The sequence below is a fragment of the Leopardus geoffroyi genome, chromosome E1 (genome assembly GCF_018350155.1).
Source record: "Leopardus geoffroyi isolate Oge1 chromosome E1, O.geoffroyi_Oge1_pat1.0, whole genome shotgun sequence".
NCBI lineage: Eukaryota > Metazoa > Chordata > Mammalia > Carnivora > Felidae > Leopardus > Leopardus geoffroyi.
Genome location: NC_059330.1, coordinates 45,724,516 through 45,749,537, shown reverse-complemented (window position 1 = coordinate 45,749,537; position 25,022 = coordinate 45,724,516). Strand labels below are relative to the sequence as shown.

General features: G+C 35.4%; 1 protein-coding gene and 1 non-coding gene across 8 annotated transcripts in view; both read right to left on the bottom strand.

The window, feature by feature from the left end:
• The window catches only part of TANC2 (tetratricopeptide repeat, ankyrin repeat and coiled-coil containing 2), a 325,771-nt gene that overhangs the window by 251,322 nt on the left and 49,427 nt on the right, over window positions 1-25,022 (bottom strand). For all 7 annotated transcript variants that reach the window (XM_045489387.1, XM_045489388.1, XM_045489389.1 and 4 more), the window contains one exon: window positions 4,102-4,173. In XM_045489387.1, the coding sequence (XP_045345343.1) occupies window positions 4,102-4,173 (72 nt within the window). The remainder of the gene's footprint in view (window positions 1-4,101; window positions 4,174-25,022) is intronic.
• LOC123604801 lies at window positions 13,720-13,823 on the bottom strand. Its single transcript, XR_006715518.1, has one exon. It is a non-coding gene; the product is annotated as a U6 spliceosomal RNA (small nuclear RNA).

The window sequence follows — 25,022 nt, the reverse complement described above, 5'->3', positions numbered from 1 at the left end:
CAGAAATCAATGAAATACAAAATAGGAAAGCAATAGAGAAAATAAATGAAAACTGAAATTGATTCTTTGAGATCAGTAAAATTTATGTATCTCTTCCCAGAATGATAATCTCAAAGAATACCCAAATTACCAATATCAAGAATGAAAAAGGTGGACATCACTAAAGATTCTACAGATTTTAAAAGGTTATTCAAGAAGAAATAGATAATTCAAATAGTCATATTTTATTAAAGAAATTTAATTTATATTTTAAAACTTTCCCATAAAGAAAATTCCAGGTCCCGATGCTTCTCTGAGAAATTCTATCAAACATTTAAGGATGAAATAATACCAGTTCTACACAAAATGTTCTAGGAAAATTGAAAAGGAGGAAATTTTTCTCAAGTTTCAACTTATTCTAAGAGGCCAGCCTTACTCAGATACCAAAATCAGACAAAGGCACTGTAAGACAAGAAAACTAAAGGTCAATATCCCACTTGTTTTAGTAAATCAAATCTATCAACTGTACAAAAAGAGGCCACATAGACCACATTTGCTCACTGGGCTTTACAACTCTCCTTCCTGACTATAATGGCCCAAATCAAATAATGGAAATATTTATACCACACTGGAATAAACTGATAAGACCAGCATGGACAGCAGCTACCCCAGACCCTGCCCCAAGGACTGAGGACTTAATTCTGAAGAAAATCTCGATTCCTACACATTATCTGTTTTCCCTTGAATTTAGAACTTTTTTCACTTATTTCATATATTTATCATCTTTTCAACCCTAAGCCTTTCGCCAATTGTTTAAAATTTTTCTAAAGATAATTAAATGCATCAGGTTTCTATCAATCTCATTTTCATGAAACAACTCTTCTGGAGGCTTCTAACCTACTCTAACCTAGGCTAGTTGCCCTCTTTTCCTATCTTCTCACTGTCATCCTGAAGATTTCTTTACCTTTCTCCTTTGAATTTCCTATTTCCTATAACCTACATCTTCCTTTTATTTGTCTGACTTTCTCATTTTGAGGAATCATATCCTACAGATTCCTAAGAAAGAGTACAAGGCAGTCACAACAAAAAGAAAAACAGTCTTAAAAGACTGTATGATCTTCTACTTCTCTAAGAATGTCAATAATGGTTCCTTTATTTTCCTCTGCAAAATCTTTGTTCTCTCAAAGTTGCTTTATTCTGTTTATTTTAATCTATTTCATACCTTAGAGGGTTTCCTCAAATATCTAGTAACCCTTGGTTAGTTGCTAATATTCAAGAGAAGAGGACTAAGAGGCTAATCGAGAGCTGTGATACACAGAATGATCTAGCTGGGCTGTTTATTTAAGGAATCTCTGATGACTACATTTTGTGTCTTTCTTTTTAGTCAGATTCTTCAGAAAAGACTACACCAACCTCCTGCCTGAAATATGAAGGCCTAACTGCCAGCACTCTGGTAGCCAATAGGATAAAGACAACTGGAGTCCCACTGTCCTATTTTCAGTACAGGACTGCCCTCAACTATGTTTGTTAAGTGTCTCCCAGTCTAGAATTGCTATTTTATTCCAAAAAAATAAACTTCTGTGCTTTGCCAAGGTTAGGAGTGGGGAGCTGGGCACTTGCCCGGCAGACTGGTTAGCTAATTTTGTGGGAGAGGTCTCAGGAATCAAGTGTTTCTTCAACAGACTTTCCACTAATCTTCTTTTCGCCTCCATTTCCACATGCTACCATTCTTGAGGTTTTTTTCTGGAGGGTAAATCTGTTTTCTTGCCTTTCTCTGTTATTGCATTTAGGGTTCAGTTTTTAATTATTCATATACTCTCCAGTTTCTAAAAGTGTGTCCATGTTGGCTTTTCTCCAATCACACTTTACTGATCTTTTAGCAGGTTTCTGAAAGGAGCAAAAGTAGAAGTGTGTATTCATCCCATCTCTTCATCCCTGATAATACAGATAATACAGACTCCCATTCAGCTCATTATAAATGGCTTTGTATTTTTTATTTCCGTCTTTTGAATAAAGAGATAATACAAACAAAATCTTCAAGAAGGTAAGAAACACAATTTAACTATTAGTTAGCTCTGATGATGATGCCATTCCTGGTCATTTTTAAATGAGATCAGGTAGTTGTGCTCAAGAACATGGAGATCATTGATTTTGTTGTTATGAAGTTCACACTAAGTTCAGCTGTTTTTATTAGAATTCAACTACACTCACTGATTTGAAAAAAAACTTTGACAAGCTCAGAGGATATAAGTAAATGAATAAACTCTCACATCTATATCTGTGACATTTAATACAAATTATGATATTAAAAATTACTATATTTAATAAAAATTAGTATACTTTCAAAAATTAATTTCTCCTAATTTTATTTTTAGGGTCTTTTGTACATGAGCTCATTTTCTTTCCTTCCCCCTCCCTGAAGGTTTACTGAGATACAATTGACATATGACATTATGAAAGTTTAAGGTGTACAATGTGTTGATTTGATATATTTATGTACTATAATTCATTTTTTCAAGTTCTTTTTTCACATAAAAATGTTTAAGGGGGAAAAAAAGAAAAAATTAGACAAATTCTTGACATACTTATACCATGTGTATTAATTAAAAATGAATAAATACTAGTACAAGTTAAAATTTGCAAATCAACCTGCATATATTATTCCTCTTTTTATTCTGCAACAAACAATTTTACAAAAATAGCACAACTCTAAAACTTGGGAAGAGCAAACTTGGGAGGAAAAAAGGGAATAGGATTATGAAATAAATCAGGAACTTTAATAAGATTAAAACACCATAAATTTGTAACTCTAATCTTTATTTTATGTATAAGTAAAGATTCTCTAAAAATCACACACACTAATTGACTGCCTGAGATTTTATAATACATTCATCAGTTTGGGTTCTCAATTCTCATAAAGATCATTTCATTCATTCAGCAGTATTTATTTAGTAACTATTATATATCAGGTACTTATTCTTGGCACAGGAAATACAGCAATGAACAAAACAAACAAAAATCTCTGCAATCATGGAGCATTCATTCTGGTTTTGGACAGAGAAAATAAAATAAATAAAAAGTGGATAACTACTATTTTAAATAAGTTAGTACATATTTAAATAAGTTAATTAAGGAAGACCTATCTGAAGATTTCATTGATACCAGGTATTTTTTACCTAGTTTGGAAGTTGTCACTTCAAAAAACCAGTCTAAAGCACATACTAAATTTTAAATAGAAAAGGAGGGGCGCCTGGGTGGCGCAGTCGGTTAAGTGTCCGACTTCAGCCAGGTCACGATCTCGCGGTCCGTGAGTTCGAGCCCCGCGTCGGGCTCTGGGCTGATGGCTCAGAGCCTGGAGCCTGTTTCCGATTCTGTGTCTCCCTCTCTCTCTGCCCCTCCCCTGTTCATGCTCTGTCTCTCTCTGTCCCAAAAATAAATAAACGTTGGAAAAAAAAAATTTTAAATAGAAAAGGAAACTAATTAAGAAAATCCTAATTCAAGATGGAAATTAGAAACAAAAATTATTCTTCTGAGAGAGCTAAAACAATATTGCATTGATGACATTTTATTTTTAAAAATTTTTTTGTTTAATTATTTTTGAGAGAGAGACAGAGCTCGAGCAGAGGAGAGGCAGAGAGAGAGGGAGACACAGAATCGAAAGCAGCCTCCAGGTTCTGAACTGTCAGCACAGAGCCCAACAGGGACTCAAACCCACAAACCCGAAATCATGACCTGAGCCCAAGTCACATGCTTACCCAACTAAGCCACCCAGGTGCCCTGCATTGATAAATTTTAAAAAGCCAGTGTGTTGTTATAAATGTAAAAAAATTTACTTTTGGTTGTATTCCAACAGTGATATCCAGACATGTATCAAATGCTCCAAAATTACTTAAGACCTTATTAAGGTATTACCATTTAAAAAAAGACATGACACCAGTTTTCATTTTATCTTGAATAAATGATATCACAGAACTTTTAGACTGTAACATTTAAAGCTGTAAAGGAGAAACTAGAATATCCAAACTAGACCCAAGGAAACCCCAATCCTCAGATTAAATACTAGAAAGGAATAACTGATATCTTGTCTTTTTCATTTTAATAATAAATTTAATGAAAATTTACCTTGCCCAGAGCGGCTTTGGCGAGAGTCTACACTTGACTGTCTTCGATCCGGTGGTTCCTCGCTCCCTCCATCTATATAAAAGTAGAAAGAGAGCAAATAGATAATAAAATTATCTATGGTGCCATCTGTATCTCAAAACAATAATATCTATCATTTGTTTTTAGTTCTTATAATCTTAATCATTAAAATATTTGAGGACTTTTTCCTATATAAATGAAAAGTTTTTACCCATACTTTTTTGAGGACAGTTTACATTTCCCTCTGGAAGTCTAAAGAAATTCAAGGTGTTTTTTTCCCTACCCCTATACTATACACTCTACCTCACACGTAATGAGTAATTTTATCAACTCTAAAGTTCACTCACAGATTCTAGTATAGAAGCTTTGATTTAAAGATTTAAAGTTGGGGCGCCTGGGTGGCTCAGTCGGTTGAGCGTCCGACTTCAGCTCAGGTCACGATCTCACAGTCCGTGAGTTCGAGCCCCGCGTCAGGCTCTGGGCTGATGGCTCAGAGCCTGGAGCCTGTTTCCGATTCTGTGTCTCCCTCTCTCTCTGCCCCTCCCCCGTTCATGCTCTGTCTCTCTCTGTCTCAAAAATAAATAAAAGTCAAAAAAAAAAAAAAAAAAAAGAGGGGCGCCTGGGTGGCGCAGTCGGTTAAGCGTCCGACTTCAGCCAGGTCACGATCTCGCGGTCCGTGAGCTCGAGCCCCGCGTCGGGCTCTGGGCTGATGGCTCAGAGCCTGGAGCCTGTTTCCGATTCTGTGTCTCCCTCTCTCTCTGCCCCTCCCCCGTTCATGCTCTGTCTCTCTCTGTCCCAAAAATAAATAAACGTTGAAAAAAAAAAAATTAAAAAAAAAAAAAGATATAAAGCAATGTCTAAATTAATTACAGCTGTTTATTTGTTTAAAGTATGTCAAATAATCCCCTGGACTCTATGTTTTACTAATAAAAATTATATTTATAAGTCTTATGAGAGATAATAAGAAAATTAGGTAACACATGAAACAGTAATATAAATCAGAATCAGAAAAACTCAGAAATGAGGAGACAAAAACTAAGAACTAGAAATAAAACAAAAATCATTTCAGTACTGAAGACTAAACCGTAAGAAAACAAGCACAAATAAACATAACAAAAGACCTTAAAAGAAACAGAGAGTAAAAAGGAAGAAAATCTTTAACAAATTAAAAAAAAGAGACATTAAAAAGGATTTGAGAAGGTGCCAAATATCAGAGATAAGCAAAGAAGATTCAGTATAAGACAAAAAATAAGAAAAATTAAAAAAAGAAGCCCTAAAGGAGAAAAACAAAGTGAGAGAACAAAACAAATATTTAAAACTGTAATACAAAAATGCTTTCCCAGAAAAAAAATGTGTATACGTTATATGTGATATATAGTTATATGTGTGTATAAATACGTGTATACATTCTCACACACACATATATGTATATACAGTATATCTGAAACTACATATTGCAAGAGCACCCTGTGTAGTTGAGATAATCAACTTAGATCAATGCACCAAGTAATTTTTTACTAAAATTACTGGACTTCAAAGAAAAAAGGGGGAAAAATCTCTTGGGCATTTAGGCAAAAGCATCACATGATTTATAAGAGAAAATAATAAATTTCAAATACACAAAGAAAACTTGAACCAAAGATTTTACATCCAGTAAAACTAACCTTTTAGTATAAAGACAAACTGTTATCAACATGCAAAACCTCAGGGAATACTGTCCCAATGAACTTGTCCTGGCTCTTCTACAGAACTAGCTATAGGCAATCAAAGCAACAGGAGAAACACCGAAATAAATCAGAGTTTTTAAATGGGGAGATTACAGAATGTAATGGCTATAAGATCTGACAATGTAGATGCAGTGCTACCATAAAAAAATGGAGGGGATAGAGGTTGGAGAAAGCATTTTAAAAAACAACAAAAAGTTAACTGATTTCAGTAATCAAAACCGGTGGCAATAATGTTCTGAGATCTTTACAAAGAGGGATAAAGCAAATGATTAATTACGGGATATTCTAATGTTATTGTCTCCTTGAGAACCAGAATTCTCAGTGTGGAAGAAAGAAAATATGGATATAAAAAGACACAGAAGTAAAAACTCTGTAGTACTGAATCCACACTGCAAATGTAAGTACAATATTATAAGTCACAGGTATACCCTAGTTCTGTCCACTAAAAGCACTTACAAAGAGTGCTTGAGTGGCAATGACCACTCCTAGCACCCCGACTGCGATCTTGAAATGCCATTCTCCATTAAGACAAACCAGGACTTCTTAAAGAACTAGCTGGCTTAGGGGCACCCAGCTGGCTCAGTGGGTAGAGCATACAACTCCTGATCTCGGGGCCGTGAGCTAAAGCCCCGTGTTGGGCGTAGAGCTTGCTTTTAAAAAATTTTAGTTAGGGGCGTGTGGGTGGCTCTGTCGGTTAACCATGCGACTTTGGCTCAGGTCATGATCTCACAGTTTGCGGGTTTGAGCCTCTCCTTGGGCTCTGTGCTGAGAGCTCAGAGCCTGAAGCCTGCTTCGGATTTTGCGTCTCCATCTCTCTCTCTCTGCCCCTCTACCTCTCATGCTCTGTCTGTCTGTCTGTCTGTCTCTCTCTCTCTCTCTCTCAAAAATAAACATTAAAGATTTTTTTTAGTTAAATTAAAAAAAAAAAAACCCTAGATAGTTTAGCAAAGGATATGTACTAATGAACCTGGACCAGCCTGATGTGCAGTTGTAAGGAAGCTATCAAAGACAATGTACAACTAGGGTCATATCAAAAAGACTCAGTAAAGAAGCTCTCACTGGTCATGAGATCACAATGATGTCTACAAACAACATGACACTAACTGGTCACCTTCTAAGTATGATAGAAACCCAGTTCATTATCTTGAAATTTGGGGGGAAAGGAAAGAATTAAATAATTCCTACATTTCCTATATAAACTGTACTGGTAGCCCAAGAGTACATAACAGAGATCTTCTATAAAATCATTCCAGACAATAAATGGGAAACAAGAAAAAATCAGAATATCACCATTTCATGAGTGAACAACTCCAGAGGCACTGAATATCAATTACTAATAACACTAAAAAGGGAATAAACACCAGACACTGTATGTCTCCTGATGACAGGAGCGCAGTTATAGTTTTCAATCAAACCTGAGTCTGGTCAAACTACTGAATCTGTGAGTTTTCAGGAAAAACAAAGGACAGATGAAAATGTCGAATTGTTCCTAAGCACATGATCAACAAAATACAGACTATGGGAAATTTTACAGGTCAAACAACCTAAGTCTTTTAACAGATTAAAAAAAAAAAAAAGATAAAGTATTATGCAGTCCTAAATTATTGTGGAATAAAGATTCATTTTATCAAAAATAGAAAACTATACTAGAAATATATGGCATCTTAAATCAGGATATGCAAATACAGTACTAGTCAATTTTCCTTCCTAGTAATTAATTTTTTTATGCAAGTGTCTTTCTTTTCCTTTACTTGGAAATCAATGACAATGAGCAACATTCATATTCAGGCAGGTCTTAAATTTTCATTTTTCTGATTTTTCTATGTGGATAAAAAAATATATACACACAAATTTCTGTTTTAACATCAAAACATGCTCTTAAAGTATGTGAGAAGTCCTTTGAATAAAACAGACATTTCTGTCAGCAGCACTGTCTTCCTAAACAATAAGAGGAAAAAAATAAATAAAAAACTAGGCTTCAAAAATTTGCATGATCTCCCGAATGTTACAGTATTGATAAAATAATACACAGGAAAAAAATAGGCAAGAAATGGCTTAAGACATAATTTTGAGTCAGCAAGCCAATGAATATGAAGACAAAAAAAATCACCAATTTTGATACCACCATAATCTATAATGTTTTAACTGCCTAAATTTTCAAAATAAAATCAGAAATACATTGCAATAAATTTGAGCAGTTCACTCCTCTAAGACTGAAACCTTATAACCAATCATGCCTTACCTCAGTGGAGACTAATCGTAAGAGCTGAGATTAACCCTCAGGTAAAAGTAGACAATAAAGATTTTTCAAAAAGAATAAACTCACCACTTCCCCAAAATGATGTAGGGAAAAATTTCAACCCCTTTGAAAGTGTTTGCGGTATGCTTATGGAACCAACGAAACCATTATCCAAATTAGCAAGATTGCAGTGACATACAGTACTATAAATGTTTTTGCTTTGCTTAACACACAATTCTTTCAGTACAGGTAAGACCTCCCACACAGGACACATCAACATTTATGGACAAAACAGAAGACCTTCAGTCATTAAGCAAGTCAAGCTATTTGCATGACACTTATTACCTCACCCCAGAGTGTAGACAGTAGGACAGGGGTGTGTCTATGAAGTTAGAATTTACTCATCAAACTTGAATTAAAGACTTACTTCAGATATACTGTGAACTTTACAGAAGAAAACCCCTGATGTAACAGGTACAGAAATAAAAAGACCTGACTGTCCAACTCAAGTGCTAGCTGTTAAAAGCAGAACTTAGGTTTCCTGGATTTAAGATAATCAGCAAAGAACATTTGTTTTTTTACCTGCATACTGAGTTAAACCCAGCAAGTAATATAAAACAATGTATATTTAATATGGAGAAACCTTAATAGATTTCCTATTCCCATTATTTCCTATGCAAAATGTCATAGGAGAATTTACTTCATAGGGTAGATAGCTTTCAACTCAGGTGTATTATAGCACTAAAACAGTCCTGGTAAAGAAATACCAACCATATAGAGATATTCAGTATGTAGTGATTTCTATGAAGGGATTTAAGTTAAAGAAAGTCTATTAAGAAAGTGCCTGAACCATTCCAAGAAAAATATTTTCTTTTCTGTAAGTAGGGGATACTTTAAATGATTCTTCTTCTTAACCCAGGATCAAAATATTACAGCTGAAAAATTAACAATTTAAGTGACCTTGAATTTGGTAACCTAAGCTCATCTTTAGTCTTCTCAGCTAAATACTGTGCTAGTATAAATAACAGATGAGATTATAAATTAAAATTTTGAAGTTTGGTTGCCTTTAATTCTCCTTTGGAAACTTTAAATATACTGCCCTAATAGAAAGCATGGGAGGGGTATTAAAACTGCATAAAATACAATACTTTTACTATTCAACTATAAACTCTGGTTCCTTTTACTGGCCAGGCATGAGTCTGTAAGAACTATGTACACTTAATGCCAACAAAGGCAGACAAGAACTGGAAGGTATGAGTGGAATTTTTTTTTTTAATACAAAAGGAAGGACCAAGAACATAAGCCAGATTTATTATCCAAAGGTAAGTAGGTAGGTAGGTAGAATGTATGTATATATGTATGTATGTATGTATGTATGTATGTACGTATGTATGTATTTTGAGAGAGACAGAGAGAGAGAGAATGAATCCCAAGCAGACTCCACACTGTCAGCATGGAGCCTGATGCGGGGCTCGAACTCACATGACCTGAGCCAAGATCAAGAGTTGGCCGCTTAACCAACTGAATCACCCATTTACCCCTTAAATATAAGACTGAGACTCAGGGAAGGAAAGTTACTGTCCCCAAATCACACCACAATCCTAAAATTCAAATTGTCTGGTTTCAAAAATCTCTACTGTTATCTTTTATAACAAAGAAATTGTTTTAATGTATTTTTATTTATTTTTGAGAAAGAGAGAGACAGAGCATGAGCAGCAGAGGGACAAAGAGAGAGGGAGACACAGAATCTGAAGCAGGCTCCAGGCTCTGAGCTGTCGGCACAGAGCCCGAAACAGCTCTAAGTCATAAACCACGAGATCACGACCTAAGCCGAAGTTGGTTGTTTAACGAACTGAGCCACCCAGGTGCCCCTATAACAAAGAAATCATTAAAGTGGTGGTAGGGGGGACTTCAAGGGAAAGAGAGCAGAAGCAGGCAGAAATCAATTCAGAGGCTACTGCAAAAATCCAGAAGAAGAATGAACACTTCGACTAAGGGAGCAGTGGAAGTGGTGAGAAGGAGTCAGATGCTGGATTTATCTTGAAGGTACAGCAGAGAGAATCTACTGTCAGAAGAGAAAAATAAAGAAATAACCAGGGTAATTCTAGTATCTTGGACCCAACCGATGGATCTGCAATTTACTGAGACAGGAAAGACTGTGAGAGAATAAGTCTGGGTATGAGGGAAGTATTTGGAAATCAGTTCTGGACATACTAAGCTTGAGATGCCTGTTACACAAATAAGCAGACGCGAACATGAACATACATATGCCATCAGTACATAAACCACTTTTAAACTGTATGACATCCCCACATAAGGGAGTATAAGTGTGTGTGTGTGTGTGTGTGTGTGTGTGTGTGTGTGAGAGAGAGAGAGAGAGAGAGAGACAGAGAGAGAGAGAGAGAGAGAGAGAGTGTGAGAGAGTCAAAAGACTAAAGCTTGGAGCTGAATCCAACATGCAGAAGCTGGTGGTATGAGGAAAAACACCAGACAATAAGGAGTAGTAACCAGAGAACAGAAACAAAACTAGAAGAGTACAGAAGTTAAGAAAAGAGTTTCATGGAAGGGAAAAGATCAAATGTTGATAGGTCAAGTAATATGAAACTGAGAACGGATCACTAAATTTAGTCAATGTAGATGATTTAACATGGTTCCTGTGGAGTGGTAGGGATGAAACCTGATGGGATTAAGCTCAAGAGAGATTAGAAAGAGTTTCTGGAGGTCTTCTCTCTCACTAGACATAGAAGACAACCCATGGAGACCCTGGATATTCTGGCTGCCATTCTTAAAAATAAAGGGAATAAATCATAGGATAAAGTTATTACTATGAAAATTAGGACAGAGATGGAAGACACGAACGTCCTTACTAACACTGGATAACTGAAGAAAATTACCCTACTTCTGGTCCAATAAATCCTCACCATCATATAAACCAGAGGTGAATAAACTAGCACATAAGCCAAATCTAGCCTGCTACCTATTTTTGTACAGCCAGTGAGCGAAATAAGAACAGATTTCACACTTTTAAATGACTGAAAGTTAAAACAGTAATACTTTGTGACATAAAATGTATATCAAATCCAAATTTGAGTGCCCATAAATGAAGTTTTATTAGCATGTGGTCATGATCACTCATTTATATATACTCAATGGCTGCTTTTACACTACAATGACAGAGTTCAGTATTTGCAACCATCTGGCCTACAACACCTAACATATTTACTATCCAGACTTTCACAGAAAAAGTTAGCTAACCCCGGGTTCAAGCAATTCTGGGACAAATACTCTATTCCCTGCAACTGTAACATCCTAAATAATACACTCCCCTATATGCTGGCACACCAAACTACTTGATGATATTCAAAGAGGAAATGCATTATAATGCCTCCATCAATTTATTCACGCTATTTCTTCTACTTAAAATGCAGCTGCCTTTACTTGACAATATAAGAAATTATATCCAACACATTTTAACAGGGATTGGTGTCTAGCAGAACTAAGCTGGACTCAATCTTCGAACTACTTACGAATATTCATTAATTTCCCTGAACCTCAATTTCTTTTGAAGCTGTAATACCTATGGAGTTGTAGTGAAAAACAAATGTAGTAATGTATATAAAACACAGCATGCCACCTGGCACTAAATAAACACTTAGGAATAAACGGAAACTGGAATCTTTTTTTTTTTTTTTTTTGATAACTGGAATCTTCATTTATCATCATCCCATCAGTAACAACATCCTTTCGCCAAAAGATAGCTTAAATATCATTCCCTGATCCTCTCTATAAGATTTTTGGGATGCCTCCCATTAAGAATTAATTGTTCCCTCTTCTGTGCTTCTACAGCACATTACCCATATCTGTTTTATGGCACTGCCACACTGCATAATGATTAATTATTTATATGACTATCTTTGGACTATAAAAAGTTTAAAGTGTGCCTTTGAAAGCCTTTCTCATCTTGGTATTTTCATTGCCAACTTGGAATCTGGTATGGCATGGGTATTCTCAAAACAAACAAACAAACAAACAAACAAAAAACATTGTTGAATTAATTTTGTCAAGGGCCAGCTCTAAAATTAATGCATTCATAAAACCAAATCAAGTTCAAGAAAAAAATAGGTGGTATTAATGTGGTTTGAGACACAATTTAAGAAGTTCAGTGTTTTTCTTTTCTTATCCAAACTATAACTATAAAAAGAAGAGTGGCATTATCCTAAACATTAAGCCCTTATCCTCCATAACAGTCTCAGAGATCTTTTTTTTTTTTTTTAATTTTTTTTTTTTCAACGTTTATTCATTTTTGGGACAGAGAGAGACAGAGCATGAATGGGGGAGGGGCAGAGAGAGAGGGAGACAGAATCGGAAACAGGCTCCAGGCTCTGAGCCATCAGCCCAGAGCCCGACGCGGGGCTCGAACTCACGGACCGCGAGATAGTGACCTGGCTGAAGTCGGACGCTTAACCGACTGCGCCACCCAGGCGCCCCTAGAGATCTTAATTATCAATAAGAACTTTCATAGGGAAGCCCAGAGCCATCTAAAATTGATTTCGTTCGTTAGAAAACATCTATAGTGGCTCTTCCTCTAAAGAAAAAAGGAAGCATACTATACCAACTAAGAAGTATTTATTAACATAATGCTATCAGTACTTTTCACAGGTTTTCACAGATCTAGCTTATATATTCTAAATCTAAATAAGAAAAATAACTTCCCTATGATGAGTTATTAACTTATATTTGCCTAAATTATCCAAAATTGCCTAAGGTATCCCAGAAGGTCTGATCCGTAGGCTCAAGAAAAGTTCTAAACACAGAATGTTTTGATTCTCATGATGGAGCTATGCATCAATGATGAGGACTAATAAGAGGAAAACAAAGTAGACTCGCTAATTGTAAATGGAGCAATCACCAGCAATAATGTATTTTAAAAGTTGATGACTGTGCTTTCAAAGTGCACAATGAATATACAAAATGTCAAGCCTAACACAGAATTAAATTAATGGAGCAACCTTTAAAAATAAAGGTATCGGGGCGCCTGGGTGGCTCAGTTGGTTGAGTGGCCAACTTCGGCTCAGGTCATGATCTCACGGTCCGTGAGTTTGAGCCCCGCATCAGGCTCTGTGCTGGCAGCTCGGAGCCTGGAGCCTGCTTTGGATTCTGTGTCTCCCTCTCTCTCTGCTCTTCCCCTGCTTGTGCTGTACCTCTCTCTCTCAAAAATAAATAAATGTTAAAAAAAATTAAACAAAAAATGTATCTACAATGATACATTTTTTTCTTGTTTTTTATTAATACAATTTTTATTTATTTAGTTTTTAAATATAATTTATTGTCAAATTGTCTAACATACAGTGTGCAAAGTGTGCTCTTAGTTTTTGGGGTGGATCCCCATGATTCATCGCTTACATAAACACCCAGTGCTCATCCCAACAAGGGCCCTCCTCAATGCCCATCACCCATTTCCCCCTCTCCTCCACCCCCCCCATCAGTTTATTCTCTGTATTTAAGAGTCTCTTATGGCTTGCTTCCCTCCCTCTCTGTTTGTAACTATGCTTTTCCCCTTCCCTTCCCCCATGGTCTTCTCTAAGTTTCTCAAGATCCACATAGGAATGAAAACATATGATATCTGTCCTCCTCAAAAATATGGAATGCTTTACGAATTTGTGTGTCATCTTTGTGCAGGGGCCATAATCTTCTCTGTATCGTTCCAATTTTAGTATATGTGTTGCCAAAGGGAGCACTAACTTTTATTTTAGAATGGTTTTAGATTTATAGAAAAGTTGCTGAGGTAGTATAGGGAAATCTCATAAATCCTACACCTGGTTTCCCACTTAGATTAGTCATTTGCCAAAACTAATGAATCATATTGATACATTATTAACTAAGGTTCACACTTTGAGATTTCCTCAGTTTTTATTTAATATATATTTTCCATTCCGTGATACATTACATTTAGTCATCACATATTAGGTTCCTTAGATTAGTTTCTCAGACTTTTTTGTTGGTAACCTTGACAGTTTTGAGATGTACGGGTCAGTTTAGTAGAATGCCCTCAGTTGGGGTTTGTCTGATGTTTTTCTCATGATTAGACTTTGGTTATAGGTTTAGAGGAGGAAGACCACAAAGGCAAATTGCTATCCTCATCATATAATTCCAAAAATGCACACTATCCATACACTCAAACTAACTAAACAGGTAGACATGTTGACGTGCCCTACATCACTGCAAAAGAAAATTCAAGCCCTAGCTTCTTCAGCTGTGCCAACATTGATGAAAACAGACACTACCTCTTTGGCTCTTATTATGTGTCAGGCACTGTGCTAAGTGTTTTACAAATTTATGTCACTCAATCCTCAATAAAACCTTATAATATAATTATCATTTTTTCTTTTTGATAGATTAGGAAACAGGAGTTGAGATTTTCAGCAAATATGGCCACAGCTGGAGTTAGTTAAGTGCAGGATCCAGGATCTGAAGCCAGGCCTAATTCTAAAGCCTGTTCTCTTCTCCACCATTCTCTTTCTATACACAGATATATCATGACATGTTACAGTTGGTAGGAGACCAAAAAAAGATGAAAAAATTCCAAGGTGATTTTGAAACAATCTCTGATTTCAAACCTCTTCACCTCAAATTAGATACTCAGTACGGCTCACTCAAATTCTTGAGTTCAGCAGCTTTTTCTGCGTGGAATTTTTAGGAAGAATAGATATCTCTTATAGATAAGCATAGAATGACAGAGCTAGAAGGAATTTTCAGTTTATTTTTGTCAATTTACACTTTTTAAACACTTTGTGGGGTTGAAGCTTTGAATAAAAGAATCCAACACAGCAACTTAACAATAGCTAAAATTATAACTGAATGTCAGGGCACCTGGGTGGCTCAGTCAGTTAAGCATCTGATTCGGCTCAGGTCATGATCTCATGGCTCGTGAGTTTGAGCCCCGTGTCGGACTCTGTGCTGACAGCTCAGAGTCTGGAGCCTGCTTCGGATTCTGTGTCTCCCTCTCTCTCTGCCCCTCTCCCACTCACACTGTCTCTCGCTCTCTCTCTCTCAAGAAAAAAAAAACATTAAAAATTAAAAAAAAATTATAACTGAATGTCAGTATGTGTATACACACACACTCTCTTACCTTATGTATTTTTGGTGTTCTTATCTGTTGGAACTGGATGCTGAGGATACATATAAGTCTCAATCTTGGCCACATATCAGACTGGTCTAGAAATCCAGGGATTTAAAAAAAATCCTTATGCTCAAGTTACCACCCAGATCAATGAAATGAGAATACTTAGAGTCAGACCCAAGCATGACAGGGTCTTTAAAATTCCCTGGATGACTGAACATGCAGCCAAAGTCGAGAAGCATTAGTAGACATTGAGCGGAGCTATGAGACAGTGATGAACCGGATCCATTTGCAAGTTTCCAGTGCTAATAGATCCTACAGGTAAGAAATACTAACTGTACAGAAAGATATGATCTCTAAATTGAGGATGAAGTTTACATTCATGGGTTAACTCCCTGTTTATTACTGATTTTGGTGGCCTGGGGGATTGTGGACTAAACTGGGATAATATTGTGTAATGTCAAGGTGGTTTTAACCTATCATTAACTAGACTCAATTTACTCCTTTGGGCTGGGCTTGAGAAGTTATACCACCAAGATGATGATGTCACCTAGATGAAAAGCTTCCTAATAAGATTCTAAAAACTGGAATAGCCTCTGCTTCTTCACATTAACCTGGTCTCAGGCAAGCCACAGCTCCTAAAGTATGAGAAGGGATGTTCAGGAACAGTACCAGACTTTATTTATAAAAACAGACAAGAATAAAAGAACATGGTGCACTTAGGAAAATCCAGAGTTTGACAGAACTAGAGTGCAGAAAGTATACGGAAGAGGCAGGCTATGAAAGCAGAAAAGTTGGCAGAGGCATAATCACAAAAGGCATAGTCATTATTTATGAGTAGACTTCACCCTCTAAGTGAAGTAGGGAAGAAAATGAAGGACACTGAGCAGGGGAGGAGCATGATCTGACCAGTGTTTTCAAAAGACAAATTTGGCAAGCATATATTCAGTTGGCATTATGGGGTCACAGGCTAAAGGCAAAGAGATCACTGCACTAAGCCCAAAGGAAAAGAAAGCTTGAATAAATGCACTAACACTGAGAATACAGAAGAAAGGGTAGATTCATGGAATATTTGGGACTGAGAATCACAAAGACCTTGCATCCCTGTGAAAGAGATGTTTCTAATCACTATCGTCAGTTTTCCTGCCCCTTTCTTCCTCAAATACACTCCTATCAGCCTTTTGCCCACACCGCTCCAGAAAAATCACATTTACCAAGATCTCCTATAAAGCCCATCGCTAAATCCAATGGTCACTTCTCAGTTTTGTTACACAGACATACTTTTTTACACAAGTGCATAGACAAGTAAAAAGTATGTCTCCCTTCCGTGGTTCTTGTCTCTCCTTAGTAGTTATCACCAATATATTCTATATTTTACTTATGTACTTTAATTTTGGGCAGCTTCTCTACTAGAATGTAACTTCCATGAGGGCAAATAATGTTGTATCCACTGTTCTATCCCCCATGCCTAGAGCAACCGCTGACACGCTCAAAAGATAGCTGGTGAATTAATTAATGAGTGAAAAGTGAGCCCTGGGGCACTATGCCATTTAGAGACTGGGGAGATGAGAAAGAACAAACCAGGGAGATAGGGAGCAACAGCTAGGAGAGGGTGGTATCCTGGAAGTTAAGTGAAGAGAAAACTTCAAGGAAAAGAGAATGATTAACTGCAACAAATGTTGTTATAATAAGGCAAAAAAAAAAAAAAAAAAAAAAGTGAAATGAGTGAAAGAAGGGAATTCTGGATGCCTTAGAACTCATGATTGGGAAGGACTGACTGTAATTCCATTAACCAAGATAGAGAACATAAGATGGGAGATTGCAAAGGATAAATAATAAGTCACTTTAACAAAGAATTTAATTTACAATCTAATTAATCTTAACCTCTATTTAGTGCCTTATCAATTCTAGATCTAGGACTAGAAGGAGGGAAAAATGAACAGCTAGAAATGAAATTATTTAATCCCTTGATTTTTTTTTAAACCAAACAAGTATTTCTCCAACAGGAGCTCTATAACGATTCTTAATACTCAACACAAATGCTTATGTTTTACTTTTTTTTAATGTTTATTTATTATTATTTTTTTGAGAGACAGAGATACAGAGTGTGAGTGGGGGAGGGGCAGAGAGGGAGACACAGAATTCAAAGCAGGCTCCAGGCTCTGAGCTGTCTGCACTGAGCCACCCAGGCGCCCCTATGTTTTACTTTTAAATCCTTTATTCTACTAGGGAGCTCCTTATTCATCTATTTATGTAAAAATTGGAAAGGTTCGTCTAGTAATTACTAATTGCCTTTTTGAAATCTCTACTTGAATGTATCGTATATACCTAAAATTCAAAACATCCAAACACGAAATTCTCACTTTTTCCCTCACCCTTTCAAACTTGATACTCTATCAGAGCTCATCTCAATGAATTCATCACCAAATGTTGCTGATTTTTCTTTCCTAAATGTCCCTTGACCCCAACCTGTCTCCAACTCCTATGTCCATTCTCTTCTAAATGTTTATCCATAAAACAGCTGAGTAATCATTTAGAAATGCAAATGTAATAGTTTCCCCATTTAATGTTTAAAATGTTAAAGCGATCTCCCTTCGAATAGATACAAATTCTTAACATGGTCTGTAAGACCTTCATTTTCCTGCTTCATTTCTAATTAGATCTCCCTTTGTCCCCCAGTTTCTGATCTCTACCCTCAGGATGTCTATGAGAAACTACTATATACCTGGGAAGTCAGGATAAAGTGGTTTTCACCTCAAATTCCTGCCTTCATATATGAAGATAAGTTTCAACAGCACTACTAATAGAAAATTTTTATTTTATGTCATATGTTCATAACAAAATAAACTTCCATAGTTATTCCTCTTACTCCCTAAAGGGATAGGATGATAGTTACCAGACTAAAAATCAAATATTCCCCTCCCACAATTCACCTCCAAGAAAAGGCACATCTTTCTGTTCTGATAAGTGTGTTTAAATCTATTGACACTCATTGAAAAACCAAAGTAATAAAAAGTCAATAAAAAATATTATCTAACTATCCCTCAATTTTTTTCACAAAAAAAGTTATACTTGGTTTATCCCATATGTCTATATTATTTGATTATAATAAGGGCAATGAAAATAAAAATTCAAGGTCAAAATGTTTTACAAAAAAAGGTATTTTTAAAAAAAATTTTTTTTAACGTTTATTCATTTTTGAGAGAGAGAGAGAGAGAGACAGAGCATGAGTGGGGGAGGGGCAGAGAGAGAGGAAGACAGAATCTGAAGCAGGCTCCAGGCTCTGAGGTGACAGCACAGAGCCGGACGCGGGGCTCAAACTCACGGATCGCGAGATCATGACCTGAGCTGAAGTCGGACACTTAACCAACTGAGCCACCCAAGTGCCCCAGAAAAAGGTTTTTTAAAGAAAAAACCTTGTTATATGTAACATACAAAATTCAAAATTATTTCCCTCTCTAAACTTGTCACGTGTAAGGTCTTTACTAGAGTATTACTATATTGTATTTTTCTCTTAAGTAACCAGGAAATGTAAATACAACAATGATTAAGTGGTTGAATAAAAGGAATCATTAGGATCTAGTAGAATACAAAGATATTTAGGGGCACCTAGGTGGCTCAGTTGGTTAAGCATCCGACTCCCAGCTCAAGTCATGATCTCATGGTTTGTGGGTTTGAGCCCCACATCAGGCTCTGAGATGTAAGAGCCTGCTTCAGATTCTATGTCTCTCTCTCTCTCTCTCTCTCTGTCCCTCCCCTGCTTCTTCACGCTCTCTCTCTCTCTCAAAAATAAACATTAGGAAAAAAGAATATAGAAATATTTAATCAAAAAATAAGGAAGTAACTGGATAAAGAAACTGAATAAAGACTCACATGTAAATAAAGGAACTTCATATATGAGAAAACAGCATTATAAAGTACTGGAGAAAGGAAAGGCTATTCAACAACAAATAAGGTACAAAAATTAACTTTTTCACAGGAGAAAAAATAAATAGATCCCCTGTCATGCCATATTCTCATTATCAAAAAATTAAGGGGAAAGGGGAAAAAAATCAAAATGTAATAAAAATCTGAAAATAAAAAACACAAAACTTCAACTATTTAAAAACAATTTTCTGAAACAACATAGGGGGAATAAAGAATGAAAAACATGAATAAATTAAAATTGTAAACTTACATTCCACAGAGGTTTAGAGTTTTAGTCTTAGTCTAACCAAAAGACCAAAGTTTTGGTCTAACCAAAAGCAAAGTTTTAAGACAGAAAAGACACTGAGAAAAGATATTTGCAATAACTATCAAGGACTAAGGATCAATCTACAATTTGAAATTTGAATTTCATAGAATTTTCACATGTTGTGACATTTTATGGGTTTTTTTTTTGTTGTTTTTTTTTTTTTGCTGAATCATAAAATAACTGTAAAAAATATCCTTAGCTCACAGGTTGCACAAGAACAGGTGGTAGACTGGATTTGACCCATGGGCTATAGTTTGCCATATCCAAAGAATATCCATAAATCCATAAGAAAAAGATATATAACCCAAGGGAAAAAATGCATAATGAATATAAGAAAGCTATTAACAAAAGAGGTCATCTGAAAGGCCAAAACACATCAAAGAAATTAAGGAAACAAATTAAATCACTAGGATATTACCTTCCACGTACCAGATTGGGGAAAATGAAGAAGTCTGACCATATGAATGTTGGGAAGGATATGGCAAAACGGGAACTCTCAAACACTTTTGAGAAGACTATAAATTAGTAATGACACAGCACAGAAATTATCTAGTAAAAATGAAATGCAAATAATCTACATCCTGGCAATTCAACTTCTAGGTATAGCTCCTAGAGAAACTCTGATATGTAAGGATATTTACTGCAGCATTATTTGTAATAACACAGAACAAAACAAACACTGAAATAAACTCAGATTTCTGTTAGGAGGGAAAAAAAATAAAAGAAGTATGCTCATAAAATTGAATACTATACAACACATACAAGAAATCAACCAAATCCTATATACCAACAAGAGCAAAATAAAATAAGCCAGATGCAGAATTCTATAGAGAGAATGTTACCACTTAGTAAATTTTAGAATACGTGTAATACTAAACTAAATACTGCTCATGGATACATTTGTATTAGGATTTTTCATCTCTGATAAAGGAGATTCAAATACCAACTTTTTTTTTTTTTTTTTAGCAAATCCTAAATCTGTATGTATGAGTCTGTATTATTTATGTCTGTGTGCATCTGTGTTAGGATATGGTTATAGCAATGAGAACTAGTGAAAAGACATGCCATATTTTATTTTGAAAGTTATGGGGATTTACATTTATGAAAATTCATTATTGTAGCAAAATAAAGAATGGACTAAGGGTACTAAGACTGGAGACATAATAATTTAAGTGAGAAAAAAGGAAATCCTAAAATTAGGAAGTGAGAATGGAAGAGGACAAGAGAAGACAAAGTTGAGAAGCATTCAGAAGTTTTAATCAAGTGGACTTGATGGCAGGTTACATGTTGGCAGCCATTTTGGGAGTGCAGAAAGCTTCACATATTTCCCAACTGCTTCCTGAATACGCTTGCTATGGGCTTTTAAACAGCTTTCAAAAGTGACATCTACACTAGCTGATGATGATAATGGTCCATCAGCTATAGCTAAGTGATAGAAAAGGATTTTAGAAAACAAAATATCAGTTAAAGCAATTTTGAAAGAGATGCAGCAGAAAGGTTTTCTCTGCTCTGCAGTTTCTGCCAGATTATATGCACAACATGTCCTCCTGAGGGTTAAGGGTACTGGTGAATACTAACACCTCTGAGGAAGAGACGATAAAAGACTTCGGGACCATACAAGAACAAATTCCATACTTACTGTATGACTTTGGCCAAGTCATTTAACTTCTTTTTCTCTGCCTCTGTTTCTTCATCTGCTAAGTGAGTAACATAAAGTACAGGTGATCCTTGACAACATGGAATCGAACTGTGTGGGCCCTTATACGTGATTTTATAAATGTATATTCTCTTCCTTATGCTTTTCTTAGCTTTTTCTTTTCTCTAGCTTACTTCATTGTAAGAATATAGTACATAATACATATAACACAGAAACTATGTGTTAATCAATTGTGTTATCTGTAAGGCCTCCAGTCAACAGTAGACTATTAGTAGTTAAATTTTTGGAGAGTCAAAAGTTATTTGTGGATTTTCAACTGTGCAGGAATCAACATTCCAAACCCTCAATTGTTCAAGGGTCAACTGTAATATAATTTATCCCATAGGTTCTGAAAAGTAAATGAGTATAATTATGTATGTATTTATGTGTGGGTGTATGTCTTTCTATGCACATACAAAGTGTTTGCTATCATTATTCTTCACCAGTTAGGAGGCACCCACTAAGTGCTAGGGCATTGCACTAGGTGCTGGAGAAGTGGAGATGACAAATTTATATTGTCTGCCCTCTTTACAGTATGTAGCCATCACACCGTGAGAGACAAACTTGTGAGCCAACGTGCTATCTTCAACCTAAGTAACTAAAACGTCCTGAAGCGATTTCTCAGTCTGAGCCTACCAACAATTTTGACATCATTTAATCTTTTGACAATTGCTTAAAATCAACAGATAAGGCTTATAGTTTTATACAGAGAAAAATCCATATTAATATACAAACCTATAAAGTTACTTTCTAAACTCTATTTTCATTATGTCTAAATTTTCCTGTTATTCTATTTCTTTTATCCTTCTGAAAGATTCTAATCTAAAAGATTCATTACTAAATAAAACTAATAAAATACTAATAAAACTTATCTCTGAATTTCCCCCCTACTCTAAGAATATATTCATTTTTTATTTCTTATATCTGTAACCATACGGTTAATCTGAAAGATTCATAAATAATACACTCAGAAACTACCTGGATCTTAGAATTACAAAGACAATGATGGTTAAATGAATATTAACAAGAGGTTTTTTTTATTGCTTTGCTGAAAATGAATTACTCTTTATTTACAGTATAAAATCTTTTATTTTTATGCTGTAATAAAGTATTTTTACATTTTCTTTAATAAAAAGATGTTTCTTTATTACCCAAGACATCTACTACAACAGTCATTCCCTCATCAACTTACTTTGTAACAGTCTCCTTCAACAAAAGATATCTTAATTGCATCCAGCTCTCTATTGCAAATTTACAGTACTAATCCTTGCCAGCCATTTTGTTTTCAGCTTGTAACACTAGCAGCCAGCTGCCTTCGGCCTGACTCTATTAGCATATCGGATAATTTAGAAAGTAAGCACAGAAATGGAACCTAAAAGATACAGTTGGTTTTTATCAGAATATATCCATATATTAGATATTACTGTTTAAATATGCTTTATGTTTCTCTACTTCCTTTCAATTTAATTAATTTCCTTAATTTAAATGCTCATTTCCTGCTCACAGTAATTTTCCCTCCTCTAAACCTATAAATGAGGTTGACCTATTACTGTTTATATATAAGAATTTCAAATTTTAATAAAACACACTACACATGTATTTTAAATATTTTCTGTAAAAGATAAAAGGGTTGGACATTTGGTACTGTAATTTACAACTATATTCCAGCAGACCATCTAGCCAAGAATAATAAATACATAATAGATAACATATATTGTTCGCACATTTCAAGGGTGTTTCTAACAGCCAGCAGACAGCAAACAATTCTCCACCTGTTTTGACTTGCAATGGGCTGCTGTTTGAATGTCAATAACAACGTGTCCTCACCAAGCATCACTGAAGTCTTAGATGACAAATCATCTAATACAATTTTAATAGGATGGTGAAGAGTAGGGCCAAAGAGTTATTAGTGGCCTGTTCTTCAGAACTCTTTACCATCACATCCTCCTGCCTTCCCCCAACAAGTCCCACTCATCTATATTTAATAAGTATTCTGAAATCATATTCTTCATTAACCCACACCATCACTTAAAGTAAAACTCTTTTTAGAGAGGCTCTTCTAGTTGATTAAATACTACTTAGAAAGTTTGTTAACTTAATAAAATATAACACCCTTGAAATAACAGTAAGAAAAAAAAAAGGCCAAAGTTGGGGGCGGGGGGGAACCCCTGCAAGGAAATAAAATGCTCCAAAGATAGAAATTACTGAAGTGCTTTAACTTCATTTTCTCTTTCAAACCCCTCCCTGTCTCCACTGTATTTTTTATGCTTTTACTGTGATGCTAACTAGCCATCCAGTCTGCTATAGAAGCCTCTGGTTAGAATAGATTTCAAGGCTGCTGTGTCTTGTGAGGAACCAATCAGATTTCTTTGTTTCATCTGCAACATTCCATCAGGGTTATATAACATTTTAGATACATGAAACATTCTAATAATATAGGATATTTCAGTCTATAGTTAGCTATCTACTGTCACTAAATCTGACATATAAAAATCCCATATTATTCTTCTGTGTTATTCAATAAAATCAAAGGAATATAGTATAGATGAGAGGGTTATTTTTCTTTCGGGGAAGAAAACAGAGTGAATTTGCTTTGTCTAAAAGAAAGAGTTTGTGAAAATACAGCATCCGAGCACTCTGCAGACTACTCAGATGCGTGCTGATCCTCCTTATTTCTGTTTATAGTAAAGTGGCTGAGGTAATCCAACACAGTGGCAAACAGCCATACAGTTGTTAATTCTTATCACATACAACATGTCACTAGTATAGAATACAACATTATAAATAGATTTAAACTCAGGCTTAATCTTTTGCAATTTTTTTTAAAGCACAGAAAAATTAAGTGAAATATTTAAGACACCTGGACAAATACTTTCTCAAAGAAGAGAATTTGAACTCTAAATGTCAAACCCCAATTTAACACCTACAACACTAACCAAAAAATAGTATACCAGCAGCTCTGTTCCTATATGATCAGAACACTTGCAGTACACTTTTACTGGCACCATACAAATATTTCCTCTCAATCTCTCTCTCTGCCTCAGATAATGCTGCATAACTTAAATACTGTTCTTCTGTGCTATTAATAAAACAACTCAGATATTCAAGAGCACATTAAGCTGAAACCTGTGAATCTAGTATTTTGTTTCTTTTTACAACTCAAAGGCATCCCACATATGATGGTTACAAATCAGCACAGGATTAAAATAGTGCCCGAATGCATAAAAAAGCTCAATCTGTTGGGTGTGGCTTAAGTAAATATATCTTGTCTCAACTGGACAGCTCCCCAGCAACATGCAGCCACTGAAACCCAAAATATATGAGTACATAAGTAAAGTGCTTCCGGGAAGGGGTGGGAAACTAAACCTCCATGTTTTTTCTATGCTTGATGTTCAATTGTTTCTATACTGTACTTCTAAAATGACAGTGCCTTGAGTCAATGCTGAACATTGCTCAAGAAACCAAGGACAGAGAAATTTTACTTGTCCTACTTCCTCTCTTCATTTTATACTCACTGTCTACAACATGGCCGTTCTTACAAACATTTTGCTTTCATAAAAGAGGTAATCATTTAAATCATGACTATGTGCAATGCGAACTCACACTGCATTACAGTCATCAATAAAATATGAAGTGCCAACTCCAGTGTTCATTCTACTTATTTTCCATCTCACCAGAGAATGCTCTACTAATGCTCTCTACTATTATAAATGAACAATATAAAGAAAAAGACATTGGTAGGAGCTGCGACAAATATAAAACAGAAAAAATATAAAACCTGTGTTTACTTTTTAACAATCTAGTATTAATAGGGAAAAAAACCCTTCATGTGTATGTGTGTGTTGTGTGTATATCTATCTATCTATCTATCTATCTATCTATCTATA